The sequence below is a fragment of the Sparus aurata genome, chromosome 1 (genome assembly GCF_900880675.1).
Source record: "Sparus aurata chromosome 1, fSpaAur1.1, whole genome shotgun sequence".
NCBI classification, from domain to species: Eukaryota; Metazoa; Chordata; class Actinopteri; order Spariformes; family Sparidae; genus Sparus; species Sparus aurata.
Window position 1 is genome coordinate 21,279,491 of NC_044187.1, and position 21,571 is coordinate 21,301,061.

General features: G+C 40.4%; 2 protein-coding genes across 2 annotated transcripts; one reads left to right on the forward strand and one right to left on the reverse strand.

Moving 5' to 3' along the window:
• The first annotated feature begins 687 nt into the window (after positions 1-687).
• slc34a2a (solute carrier family 34 member 2a) lies at positions 688-12,045 on the forward strand. The gene is made up of 13 exons (XM_030434995.1): positions 688-764; positions 2,194-2,257; positions 2,364-2,474; positions 3,659-3,787; positions 4,491-4,634; positions 4,827-4,938; positions 5,327-5,519; positions 6,710-6,805; positions 6,894-7,014; positions 7,440-7,607; positions 7,704-7,820; positions 7,921-8,045; positions 8,855-12,045. The coding sequence occupies exons 1-13, from the start codon at positions 741-743 to the stop codon at positions 9,419-9,421; spliced, it is 1,971 nt and encodes a 656-aa protein (XP_030290855.1). The 5' UTR covers positions 688-740; the 3' UTR covers positions 9,422-12,045.
• Positions 12,046-15,251: 3,206 nt separating this feature from the next.
• On the reverse strand, positions 15,252-17,061 carry bglapl (bone gamma-carboxyglutamate (gla) protein, like). The gene is made up of 4 exons (XM_030411938.1): positions 16,904-17,061; positions 16,311-16,808; positions 16,102-16,196; positions 15,252-15,929 (listed from the first exon to the last, which is right to left on the reverse strand). The coding sequence occupies exons 1-4, from the start codon at positions 16,962-16,964 to the stop codon at positions 15,825-15,827; spliced, it is 759 nt and encodes a 252-aa protein (XP_030267798.1). The 5' UTR covers positions 16,965-17,061; the 3' UTR covers positions 15,252-15,824.
• Positions 17,062-21,571: the final 4,510 nt, after the last annotated feature.

The following is a 21,571-nucleotide window of genomic DNA, read 5'->3' on the forward strand; positions in this document are numbered from 1 at the left end:
ATTGATATTTTGAAGTATTGAACAATGGGGAGCTTTATTAGGAGAATCAATAGATTGCTGCAGAAAAATCTCATTGTGTGCCCAAAATAGAACACACCCACATACACTGTATGACACAGTGCACATCCTGCACCCCCCACCCCCATGTGGTCTATCTGTTGTTGTGGGATAAACCTTTGCCAGGGGAGCCATTCTCTCTGCCACTCCTCTCCCATGGTTAAGTTCCACCAGCTGGAGGTATCATCACTCTCAGGGCTGCGCAATGCAGATGTAACGGAGTAAATAGAGGGTATTTTAAGAGTGACGAGCACTTTTTTCTCTACAGGAGCTTTGATTTTAAAAGGATGGACACATTTGCAACTGGAACAAACAAAATAACTTCTTATGAATCTGAGGCATACAACTAGTAAGGTGTAACAGCAGGTGTAGGTTCAGGTGTAGAGACCACCAACTTAGGACTTATCAGGAACCATGTGAGTTGGATTGCGACACACAACCTGCAGAGAGATTACAGCAGGTGAGATGAATCAAGGTTTGAAAGGTGTGTTTGCCTTATCTATGACACGGCGGTGTTCCTGGTGATGTGAGCGCCGCACATCAAGCTCTCTTCTGCCCTCCACGGATTCCTCCCACCCACCCACCCGTCCACTCCCACCTCCTCCAACCTTCCGCTTTTACCTGCCTACCTGGAGGCAGTATTTCTAAAGCTGCAGCCCAGGTGAGCTCAGCACACAGGGAGCATGGACTCACTGCGCCTGCCAGAGGTGAGGACAAGCATGGCTTCTATAGATCTGCATGCTGTACAACTGCTGTTACCTGAAAGCTTTGGGATATTCATTTTGAAATAAATTTAGTATATTTTAGTTTGAATTATATTCTTATAGGGGTAATAGGGTTATTGTTAATACCTAAATAGTATCTTACAAATATACACATTATTTCATTTTTACTCGTTACGTTATGGATTTCGTTAAGATTTCGTTTTCGTTTTTGTTAAGATTTTCTACATGATTGTCAGTATTTCTGTCGTTATATTTCACTACCAGTATGATCACATAAAAGGTATCTGATGGTTGAACAAAAAACAGAAGCTGCCTGGCGCACAGCAGTGCTTCACCCCCGGTTGCAGCCGGTACAGAGCACAGTGGACCAAAAGAAATCAATATTCCAGCACACACCAGGATATGATTGAAACTATTTCATGAAACATCTCATTAAAAACAACAAGAGGTGAACTACACATTACAGAATGGTTCTTGACGTACAAAGTCATATTTTTCAAGTAAGTATAAGTTAAGTAAATGTTTAGTATATTCAATGAAATGTAAAAGTTGGCAGTGGACCGCATGGTCCACAAAGTATGTGTCTGCCTGGACTCTAGACTCATGACAAAATGGATGCAGGCCAATGAAGACTGATATAGATCATTAATATTGATATAAAATTGTTTCATTGTATAACAGAACACATTGACATTTAGCCTGGAAGTACCCGCTGAAACTCACAAATTAAACATACATCTTTTTGTAGTAGACATAAGCAGATATAGAAAATGGGGTTTATGTGGTAAATTAGGAATAAAAGAGAATAATGTGATATAATACGAGTACATTTATATGAAAGAGAATGTTTTTATTAGTTAATAAAAACATTTAAGTAGGAGACTGTGAAGTGTAACATTATTTTGATTCATCTGGTAACTTCCTCTTTGTGTCATATTGTTGTGTGAATGGAATTTTACTGCAGTGGGACCATGTGACGATAAGATCAATACCATGGCATGTGAGGGGCAGTGTGTGTGTGTCTGTGTGTGTGTGTGTGTGTGTGTGTGTTTGTGTGTGTGTTTGTGTGCATGTCTGTGTGTGTGATTTTTCTGAACCTAATGCCCCGACAGCCAAACCTTTAATAGTTTTATTTTGTTTGCAATACTTTGGTTTAACTAACTGATGACTCCCTTTAAAGACAATGACATGATATGATGCCAAACACCATGACATCACCTGATTTTTATTTTACTGCGATCCCTTTATAAACACCTCATCCTCAGACCGTTACTTATATCCAGTTCCTAGAAGAAATCCTCTGTGACCTTCATATTTTCCATATTCATCTCATTTCATATTTTTCATGATAAATACACCGCAATTTGGATTTGAATCCTTTATAATATTTCTTCCTTCTCATTCTTTTCAGCCAATGGCTGATCAACAAAAAAGCAAGGAAGACACCAATGAGAGACATGGAGATAAAAGCAAAGGTATTTTTTATACTGTGTGATGAATTTAGGTATCAGTCACATGTAAAGTGTTTAGCTGTAGAGTTTTTAAATCATTTAAATCATTTATTATTTTTGTCTATCTAAGAGGTCATAGCGAGCCCGGCACACTCCACTGTGGCTTTGATTGACGAGGAGCCGGAGGACGTGGACCCATGGGACCTGCCCGAGCTGAAGGACACAGGGGTCCCATGGTCAGGTGAGGAGTTGTAATGTCCCTGTGTAACAAGTACAGTATTTTCTCATCCTTGTATTTTTAAAGGAACATGCATCCTTATTGTACAAATGTGGTCAGTGTTTAATACATTGACATGGCTTCTGATGGATTACACATTGCCTTACTGTAGATATGATAGTGTCCCACATTACATTGTTACATAACCACACATGGGCTGTCATGTCCACTGTCTTTGTGTAGTAAAATGCATAGCTGTACATCACATATTTAGTGTGGCCTAGCGGGTATATACTTATGGACACATTTTGTATTGTAAAATGATTGTATTTATCTTTTCAGCTTGACATGTAAGGGCAAACCCCCCCCCCCCCCCCCCCCCCCCCCGACACATTCCGTCTCCATTCAATGTTTAAAAACAGCTGATACTTTTATATAAAGATTATAGTTGGCTGAACTCCCAAGACATCATTACCTTATTAGACGTACAGTAAATCAAATCAACGTTACTGATCTGATTATATATAAAGCATAGAGGTCATAAAAACTAATGGACGTGATCCAGACAGTAGCCAGACAGTCAGCTGAGTCAGTGCCAACACACACTGTGGATGGGTCGTCAATGTTAAAGAGTGACTTCATTCACTGTTGAGTGAAGTCAGCAACTCTGAAAGTTTTACTTGTCACTGCATCTTACTGCAAGAGTGAGTCTTTTGAATTAAATGAAAAATGTATTGATTTTGGAATGTATATATGTACACTGGCATTTTCTATTGGAATAATCTAGTTTATATTTGTATATTCAGCTATCATCTACAAGAGGATTCGATGTGAACTGTATGTTTACTTACAGTTTACACTCAACTAAGTTTTGGATCCTACAGTAGGAAGGGTTTTGTTCTCATGTTTCCTATGATGTTCAGCTCTGTGGACTGAATCATAAGCCTTTATCACGTCAGATATTTTGACCTGTGGAGGCAGAAGCCACAGGTGCTATTAATGAGAATCTTAATAAGGGCTGTACTCCATTACCTTTACCAGTTCCAGGGTGTGGTTGTCTGACATCACCTACTGATAAACTCAGATGGAGCAGAGCCAATCGTTTATGGGATTAATTACACCGGGCTTTTACTGCTCGGACAACTGAAAATGTGTCCTGTGAAAACACCCCTGTGTTCAATCCCATTGTTTTGTTGTCTCTGTCGCAGCTCTGGACACCAAAGGGAAGGTGTTGAGAGTGGTGGTGTCGGTGGGGAAGCTGTTCCTGCTGCTGGGTTTCCTCTACATGTTCATCTGCTCCCTCGACATCCTCAGTTCAGCTTTCCAGCTCGTTGGAGGTAAATACACTGACATTTGAGGCCAGTCAGGACAGCAGACCCTCAAGTCAACACAGTATAAATACGTTGTTATGAAATAAAGCCACTGAATGTCATATTACAGCCGGTGAAAAGTAGTAAGAAATGCATATTTATTTATTTATTTATTTTTTCTTAATGATGATGGAGTTATATAATGTCTTTGATTTATAGTAAATAATAGTAAATACATTTTTTATTCTATGTTCAGGTAAAAAAAGGAATTATTTATATCAAATGTATCACTGCACAAGATCTGGAGATGAGACAACAACAATCATCTTTCTTTCTCCAGGAATCTATATTTTGTTACTTTGCTAGAAGTTTTATCCTAATTTTTTGTTTTTTCAAGAAAATCGATGACATAAACTACGGAAAGTTTTAAAATCCGGATGAATTGGCAGAGAATGACCCTAAAAACAAGTGTCCCACTACGAAATGACAGTTTGAAAGGCAGAATGAACAGCATCAGGAGCCTGAAACTGAAGCAGCTAAATGGAATTCAGCCATCATTCATTTAAAGGGCCTATAAGATAGTGCTAATATGCCCCTTTTTTGTTTTCTACAAATACAATGGCACAGTGAAAAAAAAACAAAGTGATTTACACTCTATCAACTTTCCAAAATGCTGTTTTGAAGGGGTGAAAAGTTTTGATTTACATTTTCCTGCGTTCTCCTCGTCCAGGTAAAGCAGCAGGTGACATCTTCCAGGACAACTCAGTTTTGTCCAACCCTCTGGCTGGTCTGGTCATCGGTGTTCTGGTCACCCTGCTGGTCCAAAGCTCGTCCACCTCCTCCTCCATTGTTGTCAGCATGGTCTCCTCTGGACGTGAGTACGAGCTTCCATAATACACCTACACACACACACACACACACACACACACACACACACACACGCACACACACACACACACACACACACAAATCCATGGAATCATTTCTTTTGCACAACTGATGATGATGTTTGATATGTGGAGGTGAAGTAGGACTGATGATGAAGGAGAATCATGTGCTTTGGCAGTGCTAACGGTGCAGCTGGCGGTTCCAATCATCATGGGCACCAACATCGGCACCTCTGTCACCAACACACTTGTAGCCATGACGCAGGTCGGTGAACGCAGCACCTTTCGCAGGTAATCATTTTTTGTATTTAATAGTTAGACCTCAATTAAATCCCCTTCTCTTTAGTTCAGACAGCCCACAAAATGTTGCTGTTTTTTCTTGAGAACACTGTTTTGCTGTGACACAAGGAGGTGGTGGTCATGCTACTTCTGTCTACAGGGGCCGCCAGAATCAACACAAAAAGAAAGTAATCTACAAAACTAAATCCACGACAAGTCCACCTTTAATCCATAATTCATGATCATTAGGTTGATCTGAAAGTAGTAAAATACGGTACAAGTAATAATTTGCTACTACTTAATTACTAGATGACTTTTCCCTAGACAAGATTAATATGTAGCTCAAGATTAAAACTCACTTTACTTTGCTTTTATCTTCCTCCTTTCACAACATCCGAAGGGCTTTTGCAGGGGCTACAGTGCACGACTTCTTCAACTGGCTCTCTGTTCTGGTGCTGCTGCCTCTGGAGGTCGCCTCTGGCTACTTGTACACAGTCACCAAGCTCATCATCGACTCCTTCAATATTGAGAGTGGAGAAGCCCCAGATCTGTTGAATGTGATCACGGATCCCCTCACTGACTCAATTGTACAGGTAATATCACATTTCTGGTGTTATTGTTCTGATCTGAAAGTAAAGTATAGACACCTCAAAATCATACTAAAGTACAGTTCTTTAGTTACATTGCATCACTGGTCCTTATGTGTGTACAAAATACAGTCAAAATAGTACATTACTCCAGAGCACTGCTATTGGTCAGAAACTCCACATGGTTTCTCCCTTTTCTTCTGCTTTACATTTCCACTCCAGGACATTTCTAAAGGTAAACATTGTAGAGTTTTTTTCTTAACAGCATTATAAGTACCTCCACCAAGGGGGTTATGTTTTTGCCCTTGTCTGTCTGTCTGTTGGTTGGTTGGTTGGTTTGTAAACAGGACTACACAAAAACTCCTTAATGGATTTCCATGAAACTTGAATGGAGGATGGTTTAGGCCCAGAATAGACCTCATTTACTTTTGGTGCAGATCAGGATAAATGGGCGGAATACATTCTTCAAAGAAAGTGAGAAAACATTCCAATCTGTAAGATACTTGTCAATACTGGTGCTTCGGGTCGGTGGCTGACCTGATCTACCCAAACATCAGTATGTGATGAGTTAGTAATGACACACAACACAACAATTTTAAGAAATAGAGTCTTTAACATTGCAACATATAACATTTCTTAGGGAATATTGCATGAATCATAATGTGAAGAATCGCATTTAGGTGGCTTGTATCTATGAGTGAGTACAATTTGATCAGGAATATAGCAGATTTCAATATTTTGTTTGGCGGAGGTATGCACTCTGCTGGGTTCCATTCTAGTTTTGATTTTAACTATCCAGGGTTAATTATAATAATTGGCCTCAAGTGACAATGCAGTCAGTGCAAAATTAACACACTGTAGTAGAAGAACTGCTTCATGCAACACTGCGTCGACTGCATATTTTACCCATCTGTAAAGGACAATAGGTAACCGCATAATGTCAAAAGTCAACTGATTGTATAACTGTTACGTCCTTGAGCTGAGACAGATAGCGAACATACTTTAACAATAGTGGGGTTGGCCACTTGTTAATGTTATCTTTATGTCTAACTGCTGAATTTCCACAGGGGCTTTGTCTCACAAAAAAAAGAAAGCAGAAGTAGAAATGTGACACATGAATCCATGAAGCAGTATTGGACATATTTTTCATCAAGGTCGTTGATTTCTACATGTTTTCTCTTTCCCCTCCAACTTAGTTGGATCAGTCTGTCATTAGTGGGATTGCCACCGGAGACCAAGAAGCCAGGAACAAGAGTCTCATCAAAAGATGGTGCCTAACGTTCACCAACACAGTAAGGCCAAGGCAGTTCAGCTACCTATCAAATACTCAAAAACATCCCAGATTGAAATCTTGATTGTCAAACTGCCATTTTGTTCCAGACCCTAAAGAATGTTACAGTTCCTGGTCCAGAGAACTGCACATCTGCGTCTCTCTGCTGGGTTGATGGCAACATTACCACCACACTGAAGAACATTTCTGATACGTACAATATCAAGAAATGTAAGACCAGCATTTACAACGTGTCAAAAATGTCATCTGTACGTTAAGTCAGTGTAGAATAATGTTATCATGATATGTGTGGCTTTGTTTAGTAAAGTGATGGTGTTTAACTTATCAGCCTTAATATGTAGTTACTGTAACATCATCCTTGCCTTGACTGAGCTGTTATGTCTTTTTTAATTCAGCGTTTTGGGTTTAATAGGTAAAAAAAGTGTTGACCCCATTTTTCGACAGCAGTTTCTAGCAAAATATGTGGATGATCTCGGACACCAGCCATAACTTTATACAGCGATACTATAAATAATTGTTTTTCAGGTTTCTTAAATGTTATTGCGGCTTTAAAACAAGGATAAAAGTAATCACCTTCTTGATCCATAGTGTGTCCTTCCAGGGAATTTCACGTCCTTGTTTCCATGTGTCCTCAGGTACGCATCTCTTTGTGAATGTGCACCTGCCTGACCTGGCAGTGGGTCTGATCCTGCTGGCTCTTTCTCTACTGGTGCTCTGCTCCTGCCTCATCCTCATTGTCAAGCTGCTCAACTCCATGCTGAAGGGACAGGTGGCTGGCATCATCAAGAAGATCCTCAACACCGGTGAACACCACCATATATATATAACATACAATATATATAAATGTGATTACATTGTTAGTAAAACGTGGATGTTGTGTGTTTTGTTTGTGTTTGCAGATTTCCCATTTCCATTCGGTTGGGTGACAGGTTACATTGCCATTTTAGTCGGCGCTGGAATGACCTTCATTGTGCAGAGCAGCTCAGTTTTCACTTCTGCCATTACTCCACTTGTTGGTGAGGACATCCATCCATCCATCCATCCATCCATCTCCTCTTTTTTCCCTTTTGCATTTGAAATTCCCATAAATAGACAATCTTGTTCTTTTTTCTATAGGTATTGGAGTCATCAGCATAGAGAGAGCATACCCATTGTCCCTGGGTTCAAATATTGGCACAACCACCACAGCCATCCTGGCAGCTATGGCTAGTCCAGGAGACACCCTGGGTAATGCTCTACAGGTCAGTTTTCACACAAAAAAAACACACTTATAGAATAAACAGATTGACCTTTTAATAGGTTTTATATTATGTTTGTTGAATTGGGTAGAGGAACGAAGGGGAAGCCAGTTTATGTACAAGTGTTGAGGTCTTTTTTTTTTATTAAAAAGCAGGTCTAGTTGCCATATAAATATTGTTAAAGTATTCAATCGCTTAATCAACAGAGAAATGCATATAGCAGTCATTCAGAAACTGTGCCTTTAGATGAGCCATCAGGACTTCCATAAGGTTTTGATGTACAGTCACTGTCCTCAGCCACAACTCCAGCAAGGCCATGGTTGTAAAAACAACAACAGTGCTGGATCAGAAACAATGGTTGGTGCCTGCTCAGGCCTGTTAAAGCTGTCAAATCAGAACAGACTGGGCTTTTCAGGAGAAGGGCCTTAAAGAGACAGGTACTAAAACAGAGTCTTCTGACAGAGACTGAATAGAGGTGCCGCAGCAAAGGACACTGAGAACATTTTGTTTTTTGAAAATTAAAGCATATTAACATTTTTTAGAGGACACCAAATATAAAAGTGTTAACCTGAAAATGATCATGATAAGGAATCTCTAATCAGAATAAATTGTTGGAAGGACATCACTGAAATGCTGTTTTATCTTTAAATATTCAGTACCAAATATAGCAAACAAAGTGTGTCGTTTTATGGGGAAACTGTTAGGAAGTTACAGAGCTGTTAGCATATAATGGTATGTAATAGACCTAGGAGAAAAATAATAATACTTATAAATAATCAGTAAAGTTTGTTGTTTGTTGATGATTGCTCCAGATTGCCCTCGTGCACTTCCTGTTCAACATCAGTGGCATCATTCTATGGTATCCTATCCCCTTCACTCGAATCCCTATCCGGCTGGCTAAAGGCCTGGGCAACATCACTGCATCCTACCGCTGGTTTGCTGCTGTCTACATCATCACCTGCTTCTTCATCCTACCACTCTTTGTCTTCAGCCTGTCCCTGGCTGGTTGGCAGGTCCTGGTAGGCGTTGGTGCACCTCTGATCCTCATGCTGATCATCATCATCGTGATCAATGTGCTACAGAAACGGAAACCTGGGTGTCTGCCTGCAGCACTGCGATCCTGGGACTTCCTGCCTCTCTGGGCCCACTCCCTGGCTCCCTGGGACAAAGTAGTTAGCGCGTGTACTGCCAAATGCTGCTGCTGCTGCAAATGCTGCCAGATTGCTGTTGACGACCAGGAAAAGACAGGGAGAGAATCTGTCGAGAATAACAAGAAACCACACGTAGAGGTGTACGATAACCCTGCAATGAGTGCAGACAAGGAAGTGGAGAATGAGATAAAGATAGAGCTAGAGATTCTGAAAATGAGTCGGCTCTGAGATGTTATATATGTGTGACCATGTGTGTGATAGAAAGAAGTGTATTGGTCATGACACAAGGACCAAATCCATTTGGCCAAATTTCCATAATGTTTTTGTTTATATTTAGTAGATTTAGTTTAAGAAACAGCTATTTAAAAAATTCCAACTCTCAGCGTATCATTAACATAATAACACCTACAGTAAAGGTTGGTCTTTCAGCTGTATGGTGCTTATTGAAGTTGCCTTTAAAGGATAATGCTGGCAGTAGTCTTTGTTTTGTTATTGTCAATGTATCCTGCGGAAAAAACTAAATCAACAAAACATCAGTAGATCTCTCAACAGAATTTTACTTTTCATACCCCACCTTTGGCCTTCAGAACTACTTATTCCATGAATTTCTATTTATTGTTCGATACAAAGAGTTGATAATATATGATATATATTGGCTAAATAGCTCTACTGTGACAACAGGAAATCCTGTACTCAAGATATATTTTTGTTAAGCAAAAAACTTGTGATATAGATTTTTGGTGGCATTGCCCAGAACCACTAAGTAGCAAAGGTTATCGTCATCGTGCCATCATCACAAATGAAAGATAGTGATGAAGGCACGTCGATGACGTTTGCATTGTCATTGAGAGCATGTTAGCATGTTAACGTTAGCATTTATCTCAAGGCAACCCTGTGTGTCACCAAGCTGCTAGCATGGCCGTAGATTCCTAGCATAGCAGGGTTAGCTCCAAGTTTGCTGGTCTATCGCTTAAAAAAACTAAACACAGGGCTAAAATGTGCCAGTGTAAAATAAAACACAGTAGCTGTAAATCATTCTAGACTGTAAACGTCAGTCCTGTGTCCCGGCAGATATTTAGCCTAGCCCAGGGCTAGTTAGCCAAGGCTTAATTATTAGCTTTAATCCCTGCAATAAGAATAAGGTGTGTGAAGAGCACTGCGTTGGGGGTAGGTCCCTTTGGCTGTGGCAGGATTATGTCACACTAAAAGTGCCCTCAGTCTCAAACACTAAGATCAGGTTCGGGTCAACTGACTCGGCCAGTAGACCCTGATTATTTTTACCTCGGCTCGGCTCGGCTCGGCTTTGATCTAAAAGTAACACCCGGGTGAACCGAGCTGGCTAACTTACGGTCTAGTGCCTGGCTAACTTGAATGGGAATAAAATAACCTCCAACCTAATCATGGACCCGCATTTAAAAAACTTTGGGCTAACTGGGCTAAGTGTGGTGTGAAAAAAATCAGGCATTGGCTACATGCTTGTTGGAAGGCCCAATTAATCGTTTGGTTTTGTCTTTTAATGGGATTTGTGGATAATGAGAAACATATAGAATATCACCAGATTTATCCTATGATGTTTGACTTAACTGAAAACTGCCACTTAGATGGCAAAAGGGATGAATCACAATGGTCCAAAATGTTGTTATCGGGTATCATTTTAAGATGAGATTACCTGAACAAATTAGACATCTATGACCAGCAGGTGGCTGCATTTTGTCAGCACATGCTTTTAAACTGTGTAGACTTCTGAATATACCACGGCTTCTGTGCACTATGAGAGTCACTCATAATAAGATCTGCACAAAAACTCCTCGACAGAAAAAATGCTCATTATGTTTTTTCAAATTTCATCCTTTTTTTATTTTTTACAGAATAAGATTCTTTGTTAAAGAACAAAACTGTGTATAAAAAACACAATGAAAATCTCAACACATCGTTTTAAGGTGTAAAAAATAATTTGTAATTCAGAGGGTAATTGTATTCAAGGAATATGTAGATGGAAAAGAGATGAATGTACATCTAACTTAATATTTTTAAACCTTTAATTCTTTAAATGTTCTTTAGACTGTCTCAATATTACCTGTTTGAATATTTAAAAAGGAAAGATTAAAAATTATACCTTTATGAAAGATTTGCTTCACTTCATTCCACTCACCTGGGAGAAACCACTAGAGTCATCAATTCAAAAGTTCCAACATTAGCCAATTGCTTTACTGACCCTGTATTATGATAGCAGAGTATTTATTGCAGCCCTATCGGTGTTATCGGATGATTTTTCTCAGTAGAGAAGGACATGACCATATGACACAAGATAAAAAACAGTGTAGAGTTCAGAGTAACAAACATGTTCTGTATCTCAAAGTACCATAAACATTATCAACATACCGATTAATGGCAGTAATATTATTTTTTAATCGATGTCTTGTTAATGATTCTGTTATTTTCATTTTTTTCTCTCTTTTTTTTTAAGTGTCTAGGGCAACAGTCGATGTACAGGAAACTGTCGTGATGATTGTTATACTGTCACATGTCAGTAAACCATGTGCAAAGTACAGGAGATGGATTATCAATACGTCAATATCGAGGGGAACAACTGTACCAAAGCTCACCAACAACCTCGAGACACTTTCCACATGGTCAGCGGACACTCACCCATGATAACTTTTACGCTAGTACTGTACCACTGTACATTTCTCAGGTACTCCCAAAATTGTGTACTTCTATTCCACTACATTTCATATGGAAATAATGTAATTTGCACTCCACTACATTAAAGTGCATCATACAAATGCATCATGATGTGAAGTGGTTCCAAACCTTTTGGCTTGTGAACTCTTACAGTCAGTGTCTTAAAATGTGTGGGAAGTATCTGGTTATTCTGACCGTTGGCAGGAGTTAATATTCAGTCACTGAAGAATCGTCCCAGTTTTCACAATTATTAAACACATAATTACACATTAGTATTACTTACCTGTTTAACTCTTCACTCTGGCTGTGTCATGTGATATTGAGCAACTGTTAGTTTGTCAATTGGTTCAGTTTGCTATGCACCAGTTACACTTGGCAGTTACTTGCTACTAATATTTTATAGCAGCTAATCTCCGCATGAGAAGAACTTGATGTGGTGCAATCTGTTTTAGTTCAGGCAATACATCCGTCTCCCGTTGACCTCAAGAGGAGAGGCTGATCTTTCCTGCTCTTTCTGTTGACAATAAAACATTGATACAGTGCACCCATCCGTGGTATACATGGCACCTCAGCACGTGACAGGGTGTATCACAGCTGCAACATCATATAATGTTACCACTCAGTGATTAAGCAAACAACATACTTGCTGATCACTGTTAATCTTATCTGAGCTCATAATGTAGACACTCTTCATATTTCTCATATTGAAACCCTTTCCCTGGTCTTATTTCATGTGATTGTCTTCCCTCTTTCTTTTTTTTTTAAACATTTTTTTTTGGGCCTTTTGTGGCTTTATTGATTGTACAGCTGAAGATATGACAGGAAACAGGGAGAGAGAGAGGGGGAGTGACACGCAGCAAAGGGACCCAGGCCGGGAGTTGAACCCGGGTTCGCTGCAGAGCCTCGGCACATGGGACGTGTGCGCCACCAACTGAGCTAAACAGTGCCCCATTGTCTTCCCTCTTAACCAAAAGTATTTTGCTTTAAGGTTTAAACTTTGGTTTAAACTTTTAATTGGGAAATCATTTAAAGTTTGACCAAACATACAATTTTCAAACAGGCATTCTTTTGCTATTTAATATTCTTTGCTTTCTGACTCACACGTACATGGTTGAAGAATTGTATGCTGAAGTCACCAATGGGATTGGACGCAGAAGTGTAGACCAGCTGGAGTATAATCACCAATGTACTAAGTAGCAAATCCTTCCAATATACCATATTGATTCAGTCATAGAATTTGAGACATGAGGCTGTGACATGTCTGTATTTGCAGAAAACTAAACTACTGCAGTTGTGCTTCATTGGACATCCACCAATATAAACAAAAAGAAATTGTAGCATATCCACCATATCTCCCTCTTTCATTTGCAACCTCAAGTAGCTTTTATGTTGTAGAAATATTCTTTATGGTGATAACATGAGTGAAATATCAAATGTTTATCATGGCAACACGTTTGAAACCAGTGGAAATTCAAATAGATTACTTCTGAATCATTTTAAACACATATTGCCAGAATTCAGCTTAACATAGTTGGTGTTTTTGAAAATCAAATGAGCTCTGGCTGCACTGCACAACTTTCCCCTCAGCGTGTTGTTGTTATAAGTTCAAACTGATCTAGAGTCATTATATACATTCATATGACAATGATATCAGCCAATCAGAGAATGAGGTTGTGTATTTTTTCCAGTCTCTGCTCATTGCACTAAATCCCAGGTCATGGTCTTCTCAGAGTCTCAAGCAAGCCTTCACCAAATATCAAGAAGAGTGCTGAAGTGTTTTCATGTTTTCCTATTAAATACAAAATGATGTCCTGACTTAGAAAGTAGAACGTCTGCTCAAATACTGCTTGACTGACAAACGCTGTCATCTAGTGGCAAAAATGAGAAAAGCCGTAGTACGGAGCGGTCAAAGCCAAAGCCAAAGCTGAAAGGGGAGCTAGAGACTGCTGGTGCTGATGCTGTTTGTGTTGTTTATGTTCATGTGTGACGTTTGCTCTCGCTGCTCTCATTCTGTGGTTTTGATCTGCAGAAGGTGGCTGTTTTCTACCTGCCCTGACAGGCAAAGTGACCAGCTGATGAACATAGTGGTGAATTTTGCAGCTTAAGAGCTTTCCCCAGTTTGGCCTCTTATCTATTAGCATATATTGTGGTTGCCATCTGTTAAAAATAAGTAACCAGTGTTGATCTTGAAACAGAAACGTTCTACAGGGAGACAATGGACAACTCAGGAACAGGCTCAGGTGGGCTCAGGTGTACTCCTGACCAAATACACAAGGGATGATTTACTAACAAGACAGGTGGATACAGAAAGATGGCGGGAAATTCACACAAAGGGAGCAAATGAAAAGCACAACAGGACCAATGAGGGCAAAACTTCAAAGTAAAACAGGAAATTACAGAGTCACAAGCAGAAACATGACAAGATATTCACTTCGGTCATTAGTGAGGAGCTAAACAGAGAAAAAGGAGAGTGAATATCAGACTCAGATTCATCAGGTAGTTAGAGATTCTACTCCAAATGAATGTTAAAGTGCCTTAATATCATAATATCCACTTTTTACAAGAACAGGTACCATCCGCGGATGAAGTGTCAATATCCGTACTCACCATGAAGGAAAATCATTTGGTAGCTTAAGTTTATTAATTCAACTTTATATAAAACACTTGTAAATTGTAAATAGTTCCTTCACTCTATGATCAAAAACATTGTTCTGAAGCTCAATTCTGAGGCTGTTCTATACATACTACTGCATATGTGAAGAATGTTGTATAAAGCTTTTTGTAGCTCCAGTGATGTCACTCAGTGGCTTAATTGCATTGTGGCTCTCCATTGCAGCTGGAGGAAGAATGCATGGAATGAAAAAGTTGATACCTACTGTAGCAATGTTTTATCATGTGTTTTTAAACTGTCCAAGAGTCTAGCAGTGTTACAGGAATACAAGGCTCCACCAGTGGACTGCTTTTCATAACCTGTGGCCTACATTACCCACAATGCAACCGAGTCACTGATTGACATCACTGGATGCAGTTTTATCAGATTACATGGAGCCACAAAATTCCTACTACTTTTTTTTTTTTTTTTTTTTACATTTTCAGTAGTGCTCCCCAAGACCTGTAGACACACAAAATTGGTGGAGTTACCCTTTAACAACTTTCAGTTACTATGACCCACTTCTGTTTGAAGCCCTGCCCTTTCCAAGTAAGGCTACTGATTCAGATAATATAGTTAGTTGAACAGATAATGGTGTCCTGTTCACCTCAGCAGATGACGGATATCATTGTATGTTTGCAGCTTGTTTCCACTTCCCCCAAGTGGCCAAAAAACAAATGACACCATCAAAGCATTATCTAATAATTGAGGAGAAAACAACAGTTCGACAGAACAAAATAATTTATTATTTTCAAACCCAGAGGCAATGTGTGGTTACAGTCATTACAGATAACTGATGTGCATTTAACACACACTGTACACTACCAGTAACAATAAACTACCTCTACAACTACAGTACCTCTAAGAAGCCTACTCCATCCACTACTTATTATTTTTACTACTTCCAGTTAAAGTAAGACTAAAGCACGATATACAAACATCAATACATTAACATACAAAACATCCGCACGAGTAGCACCATTCATCGTATTACACTATAGACGTGAAGAATAATTTAATCTTGTGTTGGCTACTACATACTTCACAGGCTTGCGTTTCCATGTGCCTCTCTCTGAAAGCCTGGAGGAGGCCTTTTCATACAAGACCACTAAAGCTGGTCACTTGTGCAAGGATTTGTGCCTAAAAAGAAAAAAGGAAAAAATATCTCCATCTAGCATCATTACTTGTTTAGATTGTCTGCTCATTCAGATAGAGTCAGGGGAGTTGTTGCGGCATTCTATTATAAAAATGACAGAGTAAAACCGTCCCTATGTGGATGACAATGGAGCCTTCGACTTAAAAAGGGACGGGTCCGTAGTAGGCGACGTATGCGGCGACAATTCCTGCAGTCTCTGCCATCTCGTCACAGGCGAGGTTCAGCTCACACACCTCTCTCAGGCTGGATGGTAGAGGAGAGAATATGAGTTAGAAGGGGTCACATTAGACTTCACTTAGAATGACTATTAGACCTTTTGTAGAAACTTTGCGACAAGGAATCAATGTTGACATTTCAATAGCTAATGAAGTGCACCCACTGAGTCAGTTCTATCCAATTTGAGTAAATAACCGTACCTTCCAGCTGCAGAGGGGTGAGGTCTCCTCCTGGAGCAGCTCTTCTTCTCCTCAGGAGGACAGAAGCCAGGTCTCTCTTCACAACCACCTTAGCCACTGCACGGACAAACATCACAAACTCAGACTTTCTTGCTTTACAGTCAAACAAAAAGTTTAAGGCAATTCTAAAATCATGCAGAGATTCTTAGTCAAAACAAAACTGTTGCATACCCTCATCGCTGGCTGACTCTGATGAAGACGAGGAGGATGAAGAAGAAGAAGAAGAAGAGGCAGAGTCAGAGGCAGAGGAGTCGGCAGAGTTGGACTCAGAGGACTTGGACTCAGAAGAGGAGGATGAAGAGGAGGAGGAGGAGGAAGAGGAGGATGAGGATTCAGAGGACTCAGAGGATTCCGAAGATTCAGAGGATTCAGTAGATTCAGAAGAGGAGGAGGAGGAGGATGAAGAGGAGGAGGAGGAGGAGGAGGATGAATCTGAGCTGGAGTTGGAATCAGATGCTGAGGAGTCCGAGGAAGAGTTGGAGTCGGATGCAGAGGACGAATTGGACTCGGAAGACTCTGAGGACTCGGAAGACTCGGATGACTCGGAAGACTCAGAAGACTCGGAGGAGGAGGATGAGGAGGATGGGGCAGCGGCAGCGGCTGGGTCAGCGGGAGCAGCATCAGCAGTTGTGTCAGCCGCAGTGTCCACGACAACCTCTGGTTCAACAGCTGAGGATCACAGAACATAACACTTTCATTAACCTCCTGCAGCATGGAGGGAAACACTTGGAATCACAGCAACGTTGATTTGAGTTTGTCCTTACCTCCCATGGACCAGCACACCGACAGTAGAGCACAGATGGAGAGGAGCGCGAGAGTCTTCATGGTGGCTTGTTGTTGGTGTCTCGCTGTAGACTTTCTTAGCTTTTCTTGCTCCGCTTAGCTTTGCTTCGAAGGCTTGTTCTGATTCTTTGCTCCAACTCGAGGTCAATATATACTGTAGTCCAGCTCCTCTGTCAGACCAGACCCACACCGTGAGATAACCCTCTGATTGGCTGGGGAATCAAATGTCAACGTTTCCGCTTCCACTTGTCATGAAAACTCCCATAAACACCCACGCAGCCCTGGCACCGGGTCCAAAAACTCTTTCACCCGCGCAAAAAACCCAACATTCCTGGCGTTTAACTGTACTTACAGTGCAGTGCATTGCGCTGTATGTAAAGCTATATGTATGTAAGCCTTAAGTACACTTTAAAGCCAGTGCAAAACATGGTGAAGGTGGTAAGTGTAAACTTCTGGGGATTCCCCTTCTCTGTGAATCACATGCATACACAAACATACATACATTTAATTTCAAATCATAGAAAAATGTCAAATTGACATTTTAGAATAGCCTCTCTTTCTCTCTGAGCAAACTGAACAGTATTTTTCTTACATTACCCCCCCCCCCCCCCCCCCCCAAAAAAATGCTACCATTTCCCTGTCAGTCATTTTTTGAGGTCAAACCACATCACATTTATACCCCATCCTCTTCAGGTTCCTCTCAATCCTCACCCCTCATCACCGGAGTATAAATACTACGACAAAACGCCTTAAAATCCAAACAAGTGGTGTTGCTGATCCCTATAAAATACCCTTAAAATGTGATTGGATTTTAATCAGGGAGACCCGCTGCAGGGTTGCCTCTTGAACGTCAGGGTTGCCAGTTCTGCCATTGCTGTTATGTTGCTATACTCTTTGCCCCAGATGTGATCTCCCACCCCCACAAACCTCAAACCATAGCCTGAGCCGGCCACAGGCTACTAATCGGGTGACACGGAACAGCAGTGAGCCTCATTATGCGACAGAGCTTAATTAGAGTGTTGCAGAGTCCCGCCAGAACCACAGTCAGTCACTATTTACAGATCCAGCTCGGTCCAGCTCCTGGCCCGATCCAGGCACGGCCACGGCTTACCAACGCCAACCAGCGGCCTGACGCACAGCTTCGCTTTTTCTATTTCATAACATATATACAACTAAATATAGGCAGCCCCCATGTGGTTGATGCAAAGTGTTATGCATGCGGGTTTGGATGCAGCTTGCTGTTTGTGCGATATAGATGAAGTGTGGCTTCAGCTGTGGTTTATGATAAAAAAAAGGGTATTTGGAGACAACATATTGCAACTTCTAGTTGGTTTAGTGGGTCTCGTGGTCTAAATAACCAAACGTTTATGCACATGTATCACTTCATGTATATATATATATCTCAGAGGGCCTCCAAACAGCTTTATCTGTCATGTACTGAGGGGCTGAGTGCTGCTGCAGGGTGACCTTGGTGTCCTTCGTGTTTCAGAGCCGAGCGTTATTCCTGGTGTCAGGGATTTGTCTTGGAACGCGTGCCATGTAATTTCAATGTCTGGTCTCAGCGTCCATTTTTGTGGATGCATTTCAGTGCGTGGGGGACACAGTTGGAGAAAACAATTGCCACAACATCCCTAAAAGGGCAGAAAGTATAACGTCTAGAACAAACTTGGATCGGTTTCGTTTTTTTGTTGTTGGGTCTTCACTCTGAAATCACTGTTTTTTAGGCTTCAGACAATTTTTGTCTGTGAGAATGGAAAAGGTACATGCACAGGTGTGCACACACCATATGATAGAGACCACTCTGTGTATGATCTTGACAGTCAGTCTTCTTCTACATTAGGTGATCAGTTCTCCTCACAGGTCAGATTTGATACTGTGATTAAAGACGAGGTCCTGGATTGATATGACCACAAGGACAGAGCGTGCTGGTGAATAGGTTGCAACATTTGTTTTTTGACGGTTTTTCTTTACATGTTTTTAAAGCACTTCCCCCGAGGCTTGTCCTCTGGCACGAGTCCTTTAGTTGTTCCAAAGTGCAGGACAGAAACATTTGGAACAGAGGAAGGTTAATGTCTTCAAACTTTAAACCTACCTCTTTAATCTGGCCTTTGATTAGAATGTCCTGTGCTCCTTGTTTACATTTTAGTTTATTTGTCTTTTTTATCCATTCGACAGGTTTTCTACTTACTTGTTTTGTCATTTCTGTTTTTCATGTACACGAAAGGGGCACGAAAGTCTCAAATGTTCCACATACTGACCCTGGAAGCTTCTCATGTCAGGTTTCAACAGATGTTGATGGATGGATGGATGGATGGATGGATGGATTGATGGATGGATGGATGGATAATACAACATATCACAAATGTATATTTGACTCTGTTTCACATATTGCTGCCATAAAGGTGACTTTGTTACAAGAGCATTTTACAATAGGATGAATGGTCTTATATGAGAATTATTCAATTTCTTTCACAATTGCATCACATATCTCCTCCCAAAATAACATCTATAGGAATCTGCACAGGGATATACAGCATATTAGTGTAAACAATTTCATTTTCTTAAGGAAATAACTTTGAGATGACCCTGGACCTCAGACCTTACTGATCAGGGCTCCAACAACTAGTCTGTGTTAAAGCTTTTAAACAAACAAATTCCTTTACCAATAACTCTAATACAACATTCATAAATCACTAAGATATCTAACTGATAAACAAGTGTTGACAGCAGCGGTCATCAGCTCAATGCCCTGCATAGCACAGTCTAAATCAGGGGTGCCAAAACTTTTCTTCTTGAGGGCTAACCTGAAACTTAATTATGTCCAAAAGGCCGAAAGCAAACGGTATTGTATCGTACTGTAATTCATTCAGGATCCCAAGTTCCCTTTATGGACTTCCTTCGTCGCAAAGAATCACTCTTCTGTGCTCAAATAAAAAAATACATTATTTCTATTTAATTGGTTATATTATTATTATTTTTTGAATAGGGAGCCTACATATTTACATTTTACATCTCAAAAAATATAAATAAAGCATGAGTAGATACAGTGTTTATAGAGTGTTTTCTTCTCTATAAACATCTGGTGGTGTGTTAACTTTTGCCCGCCGGCCCCACTTACAGACGCTGTATAACTGGAGCTGTTTTAAATGCAATATGCAATGTCAAAGGATCTAAATTGTAAATGACCTTCTTTTATCCCTGCCAGCTTTGTTCCACTTGCATGATACCCATGCAGCACATCGTTGTAACAAACAACCTTTAAATGACCAGTTACAGCCGCGCACTCAGACTTTTCTATTTAAACCATTACCTCAGTGTGCGTGTGGGTGCTCGTGACTGAGAGAGAACATCGTAGGTGAGCACATGTGTAACCCCAGCAAGGTGTCTGGGACTTTTAGGAAACATGCTGTGATACAGCGAGAGGTTGATTTACAAAGTCAGCTATGTTTTTAAGGTGAGTAAATAAAACTGCATCTAATTTCAAGTAGCAGATACGAATGAAAGATTATTCACCTTCGCACACATGACAGAAAAGACATGTTGAGGGGCACTGGGCCTTAAATTTAATATTTTTCTAAATAATTATCTGCTGTGCGAACACTGTGAAACCCCTGGAAGAGAGATCGACTGTGTTCAGTGATTTGTAGCAGCCAGAGCAACAACTTCACCATGTGAGACGTGTGTTGTTGGGTTAGGGTTAGTGAAGATGTGCTCCTGCACCACCAGAAAGGCTTTACTTTAGTCATTACTCATTTACAACAGTGATAATACAGAGCTATAAGGCAGTTATTTAATACTACATAAAGAGCTATATACTGTACAATGTTTAGATTTTCACTGAAATGCATTAGGATGACCTCATGGGAGGATTAACAGACAGTGTCATGTGTCATTTAAAAAAGTTAATGTGTTGTGAATAGCTGGTTGGGGACTCGACTAGAGACGAGACCTTCAGTATGCCTGTTGCTCACTTATTAGAGACTCGTCTTGTTCAGAGACCAGAATTGGAAGGAGATTTATCAGATTTCCCGATCGTCTGCAGGAGCCAAGTTACTGCTCAGTTTAGACCAACAGCACCGTGAGATCTCCAGGGTTTACTGGTGTTTTGGAGAACAGAGACGATTGTGTTTAATTTGAGCGATGGAGGAGGAGCGTTACATCACATGTGACATGAGAAAGCACCAAGGCTTGTTTTCTCACCAGTGGTGGTAGAAGCCCTTTATTCAAAAGTAAATACTCATTCTAGAGTGAGATTGTTCCTCTCATGTGATGATTTTGTACTGATATCTGAGTGTAGGTTAAATCTTTACTGTTGTAGATTTCATTTAACTTCTATATATACTGTCTGTTATATACAGACAAGCATCATATTCTATGAAATCATCAGATGTTTGAAGCATCTCTGCCCTCTGAGAACCACATCAACTTTTCACAAGCTCAGAGAGAAAATAAAAAGCATACATGATATTAAGTATAAGCACTATTTTGTTATAGAACGACAGATTGAGACCTTATAAGTTTTAGCACCCACAATCCAAACATAAAACATGATAAAATGCCCTCTGGGTGCCCTTCCAGTGCTCTTTCTGCACCCAGACAGCCGGTGCCCCCCCCCCCCCCCCCCGTGAAGAATCACAGAAAAGCATGAA